General features: G+C 40.6%; 3 protein-coding genes across 4 annotated transcripts; 1 reads left to right on the forward strand and 2 right to left on the reverse strand.

Annotated features, from left to right (window-relative positions):
- Positions 1-22: 22 nt before the first annotated feature.
- LOC140317986 (uncharacterized) lies at positions 23-2,748 on the reverse strand. 2 transcript variants are annotated; one of them, XM_072395571.1, is made up of 3 exons: positions 2,494-2,748; positions 1,456-2,333; positions 23-340 (listed from the first exon to the last, which is right to left on the reverse strand). In XM_072395571.1, the coding sequence occupies exons 2-3, from the start codon at positions 2,317-2,319 to the stop codon at positions 116-118; spliced, it is 1,089 nt and encodes a 362-aa protein (XP_072251672.1). In that variant the 5' UTR covers positions 2,320-2,333; positions 2,494-2,748; the 3' UTR covers positions 23-115. The 2 variants fall into 2 exon arrangements, with proteins under 2 accessions (XP_072251672.1, XP_072251671.1); XM_072395570.1 differs by having other exon boundaries at positions 1,456-2,748.
- A 2,100-nt stretch (positions 2,749-4,848) lies between these two features.
- LOC140318597 (seipin-like) lies at positions 4,849-8,438 on the reverse strand. The gene is made up of 10 exons (XM_072396415.1): positions 8,365-8,438; positions 7,458-7,713; positions 7,279-7,357; positions 7,040-7,183; positions 6,915-6,950; positions 6,099-6,233; positions 5,906-6,003; positions 5,509-5,638; positions 5,301-5,370; positions 4,849-5,143 (listed from the first exon to the last, which is right to left on the reverse strand). Exons 2-10 carry the CDS (start codon positions 7,706-7,708, stop codon positions 5,013-5,015), a joined length of 1,074 nt encoding a protein of 357 aa, XP_072252516.1. The 5' UTR covers positions 7,709-7,713; positions 8,365-8,438; the 3' UTR covers positions 4,849-5,012.
- A 712-nt stretch (positions 8,439-9,150) lies between these two features.
- Positions 9,151-11,438, forward strand: rnaseh2c (ribonuclease H2, subunit C). Its single transcript, XM_072395581.1, has 5 exons — positions 9,151-9,224; positions 9,822-9,982; positions 10,186-10,298; positions 10,452-10,571; positions 11,207-11,438. Exons 2-5 carry the CDS (start codon positions 9,829-9,831, stop codon positions 11,228-11,230), a joined length of 411 nt encoding a protein of 136 aa, XP_072251682.1. The 5' UTR covers positions 9,151-9,224; positions 9,822-9,828; the 3' UTR covers positions 11,231-11,438.
- The last annotated feature ends 14 nt before the right edge of the window (positions 11,439-11,452 follow it).

The following is an 11,452-nucleotide window of genomic DNA, read 5'->3' on the forward strand; positions in this document are numbered from 1 at the left end:
AATTCCTCTACCCTAAATTAAATTGTATGGAGCTGTTTCAACAGAGCAGCCCTGACCATTTACATACAGGGCAATGTAAACGATGGGATACATAGAGTTCATACAAGGGTCGGAATCATGTCATATTCTCAAGTGTGGCTGAGCTGCTCACTGAAAGCCCCAGTATCACAAAGAAATCATCATCATTTCCATTACTGGCATATTTGATCGCTGGTGTCTGACTCCATATATGTGAATGATCTGTAACACACATGCCTTGATGTCCAGCCAGCTGGACCCAGGAGCTCTGCTGCCGCCGTGACCATTGCATCATGGTCATGAAGGTTTTCCAGGAGCGACACTGAGGCACAAAAGAGGAGCAGATTATTCATGGAGAACAGAGAGAAGTGTGCAGAAGTGATGTGAATTGAAAATGCATGCATCATTGAAGTATAACCAGAGCAATCTATCATCCATTCAACCTACTGTGCTCAGGGTCTGGAGCCTCTATGTTAAATGGACTTAATTTATAGCTAGTTTTGTTGACCAAACAAAGTGCTTTTACACAAAAGCCACATTCACGCACACTCATGCAGTACTTCTTAGTCTGTACATGCTATACTGAACAGACTAAGTAAGAAGTGCTCTCCACACACAGCTGAACGCACTGGAGGAAACCCGGGGTTCAGTATCTTGCCCGTGAACACTTTTACGTGTAGACTGAGGAATCAAACCATCAGCTTTAATGTTGACCCACAGTTGCCCCAAACCTGCATATCCTGTTAAAAACTCAGGTTACAACTACTTTACAACTATAAAAAAGTATTTTCAGGTCAATAGCCTTTACTTTGGCCTGTCGAAACATCTGCTGTGTAAAAGAGGCTCACAGAGCAGCACACATTCAACTCTAACTCTGTGCCCTACTGTGGGTTAAAGTTTGAATTATTAAATCTGAATTGTTTCATATCTCTCCTTGTGCCATTATTAAAGAATTCCATGTACCCTCAGCATCCTTTTGAAATAATCAATAAAAGTCTGGGCACGCCAAAAAGTGTTGTACACTTGTTTTCTACAAAGGAGTATAGGTGGACACTTATGATCTACTTAGATGTAGCATTACAAAACTAAAAAACAGGGCTGAAGCAGAGCTGAGCATGCTCAGTAGAGACATTGCCACAAAAAGTGAACGTCCACTCCTAATCGTCATTCTGCTCTCATATCTGTAGCAGCAACAGCAGCTAAGCATGCAAACGCCATTCAAATTTGACCTTGTCAAAGTCCTCTTTCAAGCTTATGCAAATCAGTTGGACCACAGGTGAAAACAGCAGTTGAGAAATACAGTTTCATGCCTCTTACATGGAAAACCAGAGTAGTCAGATATATAAGGGAGACACTAGACTGTTGGATGCGAATAACTCCAAAAATGTTGTAAAAAAATAAAAGTGGATCTATGTATCCTGGATCTGCTTTTCTCACCTTCCTGAAGCTTCTCCTCTTTGACGCTGCATCCTCTCCTTCGCTGAAGACTTCATCACTCTCTGCTGAGGAGAGGTTGATGGAGGAGGAGGAGGAGGAGGTGGAGGACGAGTACAACAGTCTGGAGAGAATTGGATGCGGCTGGGCTGAGCCCTCAGTCACTCCATCGGCCTCCTCATCCTTCCCCACGGGGGTCTCCCCTCTGCTGCTGTTCTCTTCCGCCACAGCTGAAGAAAGGGATCTCTTCCGGTCTTCTTCTTCTTCTTTGCTTTTCTCAAAACCAGAGCTTCTGCCTCTCCAGTGTTTCCCTTCATTGCTTGTGCCCGCTCCCCTCTTCTCATCGTCTTTATCACTTTCTTTCCCACTTGCCTCCACCCTTCTCTTCCCACTCCATCTTCCTCTTTCCAAGCCTTCGGTGGTAATTTCAAAGCTTCCCTCTGACCTCTCCTTTCTCCTGGACCTCCATTTTGCCTTCACTCCTTCCCGTGAGCACCTTGTGGTCAGGTCTGCTTTTCTCTCTGTGCCTTTAGTTTCTTCATATTCGCCTTCCCTCACATTTGGTTGGTAAACAACATTTGATTCTGAGTTGATCTCTTTGAACTCTTCGTTGTCTCCTAGTCCTCCTATACACTGACTGTAGGGGGGGAAGCTTTTTGTTGTTTGGAGTTTGGGTCTGAATCGCCCTCTGACCACCTTGCAGCTACTGGACGGCTGTTCACTGATTAACAGATGTTGGAGTGTCTCATCTGACAGTCTGGAGCATGAGTCATCCTCTGTCTCCATCGCTATCGTCTCCATGTGGCTGTCATCTGAAGTGTCCATATTTGTGTCCCGTTTAGAGCAGAGATGGTGATTCTGTTCCATGAGCACAACATGTGCTTGTACAACAGGGAAGTGTTTACAAGAGAAGCACAGTTTTGAATATGTTTCAGGAAGTACATTTACAAATGTAATCTGCATCAAGAACATTTTGAAGCTATGTTTAAATTAAATAAATGAAGATCTCAAACCACAGAGGTCTAAATATGTCTATCTTACCTTACCTTACCTGTGTCTTCCACCTGTTTTCGGTTTTCAGCGACACAAAGCTGTCAGTGAGTTACATGTCTCTCTCTTTCTCTCTGCTGGTGCCAAATTTTGCATGCAGTGACGCTGTTAAGTTTCCAAAGCTTCATTCAGGGCTGGGTGATGGAATTTGGCCAACCGTGCAACAGGTCAGGATGATATCCAGGAATGACAGCATCAGACAGCGTGAAGTACGGTGTCCCCGGCTCCAGTAATAAATGTTTTATTGCAACAATCAGGCAGGATGTACACTGAACTGGACAGAATTTGTCTTTAAATGTAATCAAGATATTGTATGTGGCAAATATTACATGCACAGAATGTCGCTTTATTCATAATTCTGTTTTCTGAAGTGATGGAAGGATTTGAATATCTGCTTCAGCCAGCATTGTGGGTATAAGTAATGAAAGAAGCTGTTTCACAGTCTTGTTGGTATGTATTTACAGTATGTTGGTGCAGGTAATCCTCAACAGTGCTACACATTTCAATAAACTAGAGGTATATAGTATATATATACAATATATAATGCAGCCTAAAAGATTGTTTATTAATTTTGGAAAAAGTACTGAATTACATTTCTGTGAGTGGGAAACCTATGTGAATCTTTTGGATGGAGACAGCTCCTTTTGACATGACATTATGGTCAGTCAACGGGTTAGCAGTCAGCCATAATGGTATGCTGTTTTATCTGAGAAAGAGGGCTCCCTTAGAGTTTGAACTTTACCCCTCATGTTTGTGGAAGTGGATTATGACACAAATAAAGGGCATTTATACAGAGCTCCTAAAAACAGTTCTCGATACTTCTCAGGCTGGAGAAGGTTAATTGGATTCCACCACTTTACAGTCGGACAAATTGTGTAAAGATGGAGGAAATTCAAGACAACTGTTTTGCTGCCGACCCACAAAAATCACTTAAACAGCAAAGTGCATAACTGTCTGCAAGGTCCCTTTAATCATCCAGGAACATGTCTGTAAAGTTTCATATGTGAAAACGGATCATAACCGACATTAAGGTCTTAACAAATTAAAGACGTCACGCCTTCTGCACCTCAGTTAGCCTTTATTAAGTTTCATCTTGTATTTGTAATGGTTTATATAAAGCTACTGTTTTATGTTCATTTCACAAATACTTTATTTCCTGTTTAATTTAGAAAGAATTGCATCTGTTGTGCTCTCAGGTCAGTTTACTTAATGTTCTCTCCTTTACATCTGGTCTTACTTGATTATCATCAGTAGTTCTTTATTTGTGATGACTTTCTTCAGTATATATTCCTGCTGGGTTTTTTTTTTTTTACTGTCAAAGCAACCTATCTTGTTCTTGCTCTGCTTCCTGCCTTTTAAAAAAAAAATTTGATGTTGGACTCTGCATTCCTTGCTTTCCACCTTTGTTTCTGTTTGTCAGTAATTTGAAATAAGTTCATTTTTGTTTCTTATCCGGCTGCATCCTACCTGTTTAGTCCCTCTTTTTTTCCATGGATCATAGTATTATATGCATGACAGGGCTGCGAGGAGAACAACACTTTTCCAAAAAGAAAATCATTGCGTGTCTGCAGCTTGCTAAAGACCATGTGAACAAGTCAGAGTCTGTTGAAAAAACATTATGAGGACACACAAAGATATCTTTGGGGAGAGAAAATGCTGCCTTCCAGATTTTAGGATATATTTCATCTGAGGAACAGATGCATCTGAGCCAAGACAGACAGTAAATTACAGATAAAACATTAACTTCTCAATAAAACTGATGAATTCTAAAGAAAAATATCTGACTATCTCTTCATAGATTTCACAAAGAAGAGGATAATGAAGATAAAGAAAATAATGACCCTAAGCACAAGAAGTCCTGATGTTGTTCCAATAGAAATATTAGAGAAGGACCAAATGGAGAAGTTCATGTGAGAAAACCTATCACTTCTGAAGCAGTTCTGTACAGTTATAGGACATGTTGAGTTGCTGTTCTTGTACGATTTCTAGAAACATCTGAGGATGTTTCAAGGCATGTGTATATTCATATGTTTATGCAACTTTGATGTGCCACAAAATAAAATCAGACTGGATGTTTACAGACTCATGCAATAGAATATTTTATTGTGAAAATGAGGCACGATAGCAAAACTGTGTACATTTACATCTGTGAACAACTATTATGAGCTACTTCTGCTTCTACTGTGCATCATTTCAGAGGGAAATACAGTTTTTTTTAAATGAGTAACATTAATTTCAGAGCAGTAGTTTCTTGTTAATTTGCGGATTAAAACTGCGTGAAGTGCAAACTAATAAAAGCAGTGAAAATGATTGATTTGTTAGAGGCAATGAGGGTACAAAAGTGTCAAGTTAAAAGACCAAGGTGCGTAGGCTGCAGACTGCATGATGTGCTCTTTCTGAATCGTTTTCCACCAAAGATCTGAATGAAATCCTCATAGTTTCATCTCGTGATCAGGATGAATCTCTGCACTTTCTCTCCTCCTTCATTAAAGGCCTCAGGCTGCTTCAGATTACCTTACTTCGCTTTGACCAGGCATATTTACATTCTGCGTCTCTGTGTCGTTGCCAAAGTGTGAACGGAGCTCCTCCTTGTCCAAATCTGTCGGATCTATCTGGTAGGGATCCAGCAGCTCTGTAGCACCTGTCAAATAATTTACACCCGCCGTCAAATTCACTAAAAACACTTGTGTTGTCACTACTAAATGACTGATCCAAATAGATTCAAATTCCAGTGTTACGATGGAACATTGAAAGAAAAATGGTGTGTTAATGTGCGAATTTGCGTTATGTCTTTGCACCTGCAGCAACATCCTGTGGCCAGTTGTTTGGGCTGTCCTTCCTCTTGGGCAGCTGTCCATCTCTTGTAAGCTGTAAACAACAATGAAGTCAGAGATAGATGAGTCTGAGCTACATCACATGGAGATTCACAGCTAGTTATCCACTCTCAGTTAGACACAAACGCGTGAAGTGTGCAGCGCTGCAGCAGTACTGGATCTCTCCTCTCACCTGCTCTGGTTTCTGTTCCTCTCTCAACATCTGCCTGGTGTAGCTGAGGATAAAGAGGAAGCTGAGGAAGATGAAGTTACTGGACACACCCACAAGAGCTGACAGAACAGGGAAGTTGAAGAGCAAGTATCTGAGGAAAGAATGCAGAAAGAAAGAAAAAACAGAAAAATGTGACAGCATTACACTTTTTATACTTTAATTAGCTGTTTTTAATATTGAAAGCCTGGGATCACGTTGGCCGTTGACCTGAAGGTTTAATCTTTAATACTCTGACAAATATTACCAAAACCTGACGTTTACCATCAGTCCTGACACAACGTTATATTTGTACAGTCGTGATTTGAACAATAAAGAAGCAGTAGAGAAAGTGCAGGTTTGTGTGTTTAGTAAATCTCACCTTATGCCAGTGAAATAAGCGTGAACGTACAGATGAGATGAGTAGATCTGGACCTTGTTGGACAGGATCTCAATGACAGCTGTGGCTGAAGGGAAATACTGAATACAGGGAAAAGAACTGTTACCTTATCTCCCCTCATATTTGTTTTTACCTGCTTATGAATTTTGTAATGAAATATCTCCCTCTGACTGACAGGATCATCTATGTACTCTGAGAAGAGCTCCACATCCAGCACTTGTTTTTGCTCAGCTGCTCCGGTCAGGAAGGCCGGGAGGAAGAGCAGCGTTCCCAGAGTCTTCAGGAGGTTCGACTGGTACCGCAGCATGCCCTGACCACAGCAGAACAAGACGTTTTCAGTGATGGCATGATGAGTGTTTAGGTAAGGATGACTGATGTTGTAATCATTGCTGAGTAGTTAATCTCAGTATGACTCCTTGATTGGGTTATGTGCTCAGTTTTAGTAAACTTGAACAAAGCTGATCCCAGTGCACTCTTCTGTCTTCATTCTTTCGTGGATCTACACTGATAAACCTAAACACTTCTGAGGAGCTAGTGTGAGGCAGGAGATATTGTTTTAATTAAAACAGACTCTTTTGTGAGCCTGAAATTCACTATGTAGATACAACCTGAGGTCCAAAAGGGTTGGGTTAGAAATGTAAAATAAATGTAAAACCAATGATAAGTGGTTATTTGGATCCTCAACTGCAAGTGAAACTCTACCATGCAATTTAATTGAGTCAAACAAAAACTATCATATAAACACCCTCTGATATGCTGTTGTGCAGACAGATGACAGTTGTACCATTTGCTTAAAATATAGAAGGTGGACTCTGTGAACACTGCTGCACTGTTTAAATTCAACTTTTATCTGTATAATTGATGTTGTTGCCTGAGAACACTGAGATCACCTTCAGTTGTAGTGGAGCTCTGCACAAGCATAAGCAGCTCTAATCTGGCTCTGATGAGGCTGTGTGATTAAAAGGTTATTATGCATCAGCACTGTACTCACAAAGCGAGAGCTGGAGGCCTTCAGCAGTTGTCTTGCCTGAGAAACACACGGCAATATGAATCACTGAAGGTATCGACTATTTGTTTTTACATATATGTGGGGCTACCCAGGAAAGTGCACCTTACAGAGCGAGTAGAGGCTGCAATTTGACCTCCATGCTCAGAGAAACATGTTGTCTTGATCATGAACATCCCCAAGTCATGATTGGTGGGAGAATCAGGCATCTCTAGCTGCAAAGAGATCCGATAGACCTGGCCAAACGTCAGCACCTGTGTATACGTTAAACATTAAATCACAGTCTTGAATGCATGAATATTAAGGACATAAAGACTATCATATTGTTGAGGCTCGCACGTAAACATACGTGTTTCTTGTTTCTCATCAGGGAGACGTTGGCAACAGGATAAGAACATAGGAAAGAGGCAGGAGATTCACAGTCGGTCCTGTGGCGAAAAACATGATTAACAGAGAAACACTGAGAGCAAAAAAGATTAAATCACAGCACTTTTCTGTTTGGAGCTGCAGACAACTAGACGTACACACCTGTAGTAATAGTGCACAGGTGCAGAGAAAGCCGCTCTGGGCATGTAAGAGTAGTAGAAGGACCCATATAAAAAGGCGGCGATGCAGAGGAGCAGAAGAACCACAGAAAACACAGTGAAGCTCTGTACAAGTCTCAGACGGACCCGTAAAATCGCCGAGTTGACAACATCCCGGAGCTTCAGCAGCGTCCGGCCAATGATGACTGAAAGTTCTCCAACATCTTCTGAAGGGAGATGACTTTCTCGATCCATGAAATCTAAAAATCCACGAAAAAGATAAACAAACAAAAAAAATTATGAATAAAGCAATGGAACATTTCATAAGACTCATCAAAAGTTTGTTGTGTTTAAGTTACTCTAGGGCATATATTGACCCAGTTATAGGCAGCTCCACAATCAGCCAGGTTGAAATGTGGTGTGAAAAGTTCTCTGGTTTGGATTTTCCTGGAATGTTGCGCATGGACCCCAAAACTAAGCACACAAGCTTTTACATTTAAAACTCTGAGATCTGCAAAACCACTGAGTCCAATCACAGTCACAAGCAGAGGCCTTTCATATCAGATGACTCCAAACTGTGTCAACAGTCAGCAGCCACTCTGACAGGAGTGTATGTGTTCAGAAGCAAAGAAGACACTAAGTTTTTGAGACAGCAATACGCTGTGCTTTAATGTTAGCGTTTTAATTGTATCTATGATGAATTCTCAGTATCTATAAAATCAAGTTATGTGGTTTCTCATTTTGTGCATCTTAGAGTGAGGATATCTTAAATAAAAGAGGAAAGAAGACTTTCAGATTGAGAGATACAATAACAAGATGATTACTGAAGGCATATTCCTCTTAACTGAAAACTAGTAGAAAGCAGCTCGATATTCAGCAGAAATATGTCTGTCATGCTATTAAAAACTCACCTCTGTTTCCTGTTGGCCAACTATGAGCTGTTTGGAAATCACTCCTTGCTGTCTTTCACTCCACGCTGGTCTTTGTGAAATGTGAACAAGAACACAGTGAAGTATCTTATCATCGATGTCTCAAAAGCTGCCATTGGACAGGCTTTAGTCCATCCCACATGAGAGAGATACTTCTTCCAACTGGGACAGAGATCTTGAACATGACAACGGCAGCAGGGGCGAGGCTTGACTGCAGTAACACTGTTGTATGCTTTAAAGATAGATAAACTATGCTTTTAGAGGAGGGTTTAGTGTAAGAAAGCCCTCAAATTAAATTTATCCTAAAGGTGAAACATGATTAATCCATCACTGTGCGTAAGAAAACTTGACCTTCACTGTTTCTATGAACTGATATTGCCTGGAACACTGTGACAACGACTGTGAACAAGTCACAACCATCACAAGCTTATTCAGGTTTCAGAACTTAGAAAAAAATTAAAGGTGCCCAAACTTTTGGGTTCCTTCCACTTTATACTATGCACTTGTAGAAAATCAATACAACTTGTGAATTTAATCTTTCAATTGACAATAATTATCGTAAAAGTTCAACGGACGAAACTAAATACAAAACTGAGTTTTGTTAAACTTTGTGTGTCATGCAACACATTTTCTTATTGACCACCTCTTATCTGACGCGACAAACCGAGCAGAGTAACGTCTCACCGAGAGGGGGAGACATCCTGTGACCGAGCAGGGAGACCCCGCCAAAATATATTTTAGCGTAGAAGAAGACACTTTGTTCCAATCACACGCTGCGCCTTGCGTTAGTCGGGAAATACACACGTTTCATGTTTTGTTATCGTTTGGGATACACCGGAAAGGTAACATTTTAGGAACATTTCTCTAGTGGCTATCTTAGCCGTTCACCGCAAAACACACACTATTATTGGAAAAGATTTAATAGCTGCGGTATGTTTGTTATTTTGTAAAATGTTAAACGGAGTTCTTCATGACAAGTTGTCATTAAACAATATACAGCATTTCATAAAGCAGCACTTTCTGCAGCCTCAGAGCACCCAGCAGATCTTACAGCTCAGAGTAAAAACACTAAAAGCTGCAAGAGACTATCCTGGTCCTCAGACTGGAAGTTTGTCAGACGTCAAACACGTAAAATTATTCTAAAAAAAAACCCCCAAAAACTGCAAAGGTTTTTGTTACCGGATAAATAAGAAAAGAATTTAGCTTCCGGTCAGCACTCAGTTCTGAAATCAATTCCAAATAATTTTTTTTTGGTTGACAAGATCGCAACAGTGCTGCCTGCTCCGTTATACCGTTTATAATGCTTAGAGAAACTAAATATAGATTTGAAGCTAATCATTTTTACTTTTGGGATTTTAGAAAAAGCTAAATTTACTGTGCAGGATAAACGTAATTTTGGTTAAGAGAGCAAATTTTTTGTGTCCTCACCTATCTTCCAGCTACAGAATGTCCTGCAATACCAGTGTTACTCATCTTCAGGCGTCCTCGGTGGGACAGGCAGAGCCAGTGCCTGTCCACCTCATGCCCTGTGAGATTGAGCACAACGGGCCAGCCCAAGTCTCACAATACTTTGCTGCTACCACAAAAGATCACAAGCAAGGTACATGTTATAGAGTCTGATGTTTGCAACATGTGCATCCTCTCAAACTTTACCTTTGACACAAGTGATCTCCAATTGTGGTAATAAAATATTAAAATGACCAAATCATTTCAGTGATGAATGACGTGGGGACTTGCCTCTGGCATTAATCCTTCCATTAGTATAGTGGCTCTAGCAACAGTCTATAATGCGTCCAATTGCAGAGAAGACGGTGTCATTCAGAGGACGTGAGCTGAAGGGGCAGGAGATCAGCTGTCCGCAAGGCTACACAGGCTTAGTGCTGAAAGAGATCAACAAGCCCAGCTCTGATCAAGAGGTAAATGCAACTGAACTTATTTGTCATGATACAAAACCTGACCAACACTCATTCAAACACAAGGCAAAGCACCGGCTGTATGAGGCATAAAATCAGATATACAGTTAGTCACTGTGCCTGTTATGTTGCTAATTCACATGTATGTATCTCCAGGACAGGACAGTGAAGGTATCGTCTGTGTTTGACAAGCTGACCTATTGGAACCTGGAGACTCCTCCAAATTCAGATGATACCGTGGTGATGGCCATGGGTTGGCCTGAGCTGGCTGACGCAGTGAGTAACTTTTAGATGTGACATCAGAAGGATGGTTTGTGAACCGACTTTAAAACTGTCAACATTTACCTCGTATGTTTTTGGTGAGGAGAGAGCGAAAGAGTGTCGCGTTTCAGTGTGATGACATCATTAAATTGTCTGCGCTCATTCATCTTTATTAATTCAAATGGTGATATGAGTTAAATTTAAAGCCAGTATCAGATGCACGTCCATATACAAACCAGTCGGTGGCAAGTTTAGGGAGATACAGCTCGTGTAGATGATGACAGTAAGTAGGTTTGTCATATAAAGTTTCATTTGTCCTCTCACATAATTGCTTTGAAACCAAACTTCTACAATATAATAAAAAAAGCATGAACCTTTGTTCAGACTTTTAGGTGAAATAAGGCCCCTAATCACCTTTATTTTGATAGTAATACAAATTAAAACATTGTTCTTTGTTATGAAATGTTTTTAATGCTAAATTGTTACAACAGCAGCTTCACCGTGTATCAGTGTTTGTTGTATTCTGACACGTCGGCATGGCTTGTATCTTCAACATGTTACATTTGCAGTTTGGAGGCACTGTTTTACTGTTTCTTTTCATCTGAGACGTCGGAGTGCAAGTGGATGCTGATGTTTGGTCTCTTTCACAGATCCACGGCCCAATTGAAGACTGAAAACACTGACATAACCTCGGAGTCATCAGTGTCATCATCAGCATGTTACAAAGTGTAACCCAACCACAAAAGTGAAAAGGCTTGAGAATTAGGAACCTGTTAAGCCGTGTTACTGTTGCCTAGCAATAAGATACAATATTGATGTTTATATTTTTGTATATGTTCTTTTGTACATAAATTACTAATAAAAGAATACTGACAGCTGAAAGCGTATCGTGTGAT

The sequence above is a fragment of the Leuresthes tenuis genome, unplaced genomic scaffold, assembly GCF_036924035.1.
Source record: "Leuresthes tenuis unplaced genomic scaffold, fLeuTen1.0.hap1 SCAF_11, whole genome shotgun sequence".
NCBI classification, from domain to species: Eukaryota; Metazoa; Chordata; class Actinopteri; order Atheriniformes; family Atherinopsidae; genus Leuresthes; species Leuresthes tenuis.

Bases quoted from the DNA above. Each gene is read 5' to 3' on its own strand.
- rnaseh2c (XM_072395581.1), top strand. From the start codon at position 9,829: ATGTCCTGCAATACCAGTGTTACTCATCTTCAGGCGTCCTCGGTGGGA. The intron at 9,983-10,185 runs GTACATGTTATA...GTCCAATTGCAG, and splicing joins CACAAAAGATCACAAGCAAG to AGAAGACGGTGTCATTCAGA. The intron at 10,299-10,451 runs GTAAATGCAACT...ATGTATCTCCAG, and splicing joins AGCCCAGCTCTGATCAAGAG to GACAGGACAGTGAAGGTATC.
- LOC140317986 (XM_072395570.1), bottom strand. From the start codon at position 2,424: ATGTTCTTGATGCAGATTACATTTGTAAATGTACTTCCTGAAACATAT. The intron at 341-1,455 runs GTGAGAAAAGCA...TTTGTGCCTCAG, and splicing joins AGAGGAGAAGCTTCAGGAAG to TGTCGCTCCTGGAAAACCTT.
- LOC140318597 (XM_072396415.1), bottom strand. From the start codon at position 7,708: ATGGATCGAGAAAGTCATCTCCCTTCAGAAGATGTTGGAGAACTTTCA. The intron at 6,004-6,098 runs GTCAGTCAGAGG...CCCTGTATTCAG, and splicing joins CAGAGTACATAGATGATCCT to TATTTCCCTTCAGCCACAGC. The intron at 5,144-5,300 runs GTGCAAAGACAT...ATTATTTGACAG, and splicing joins GCCACAGGATGTTGCTGCAG to GTGCTACAGAGCTGCTGGAT.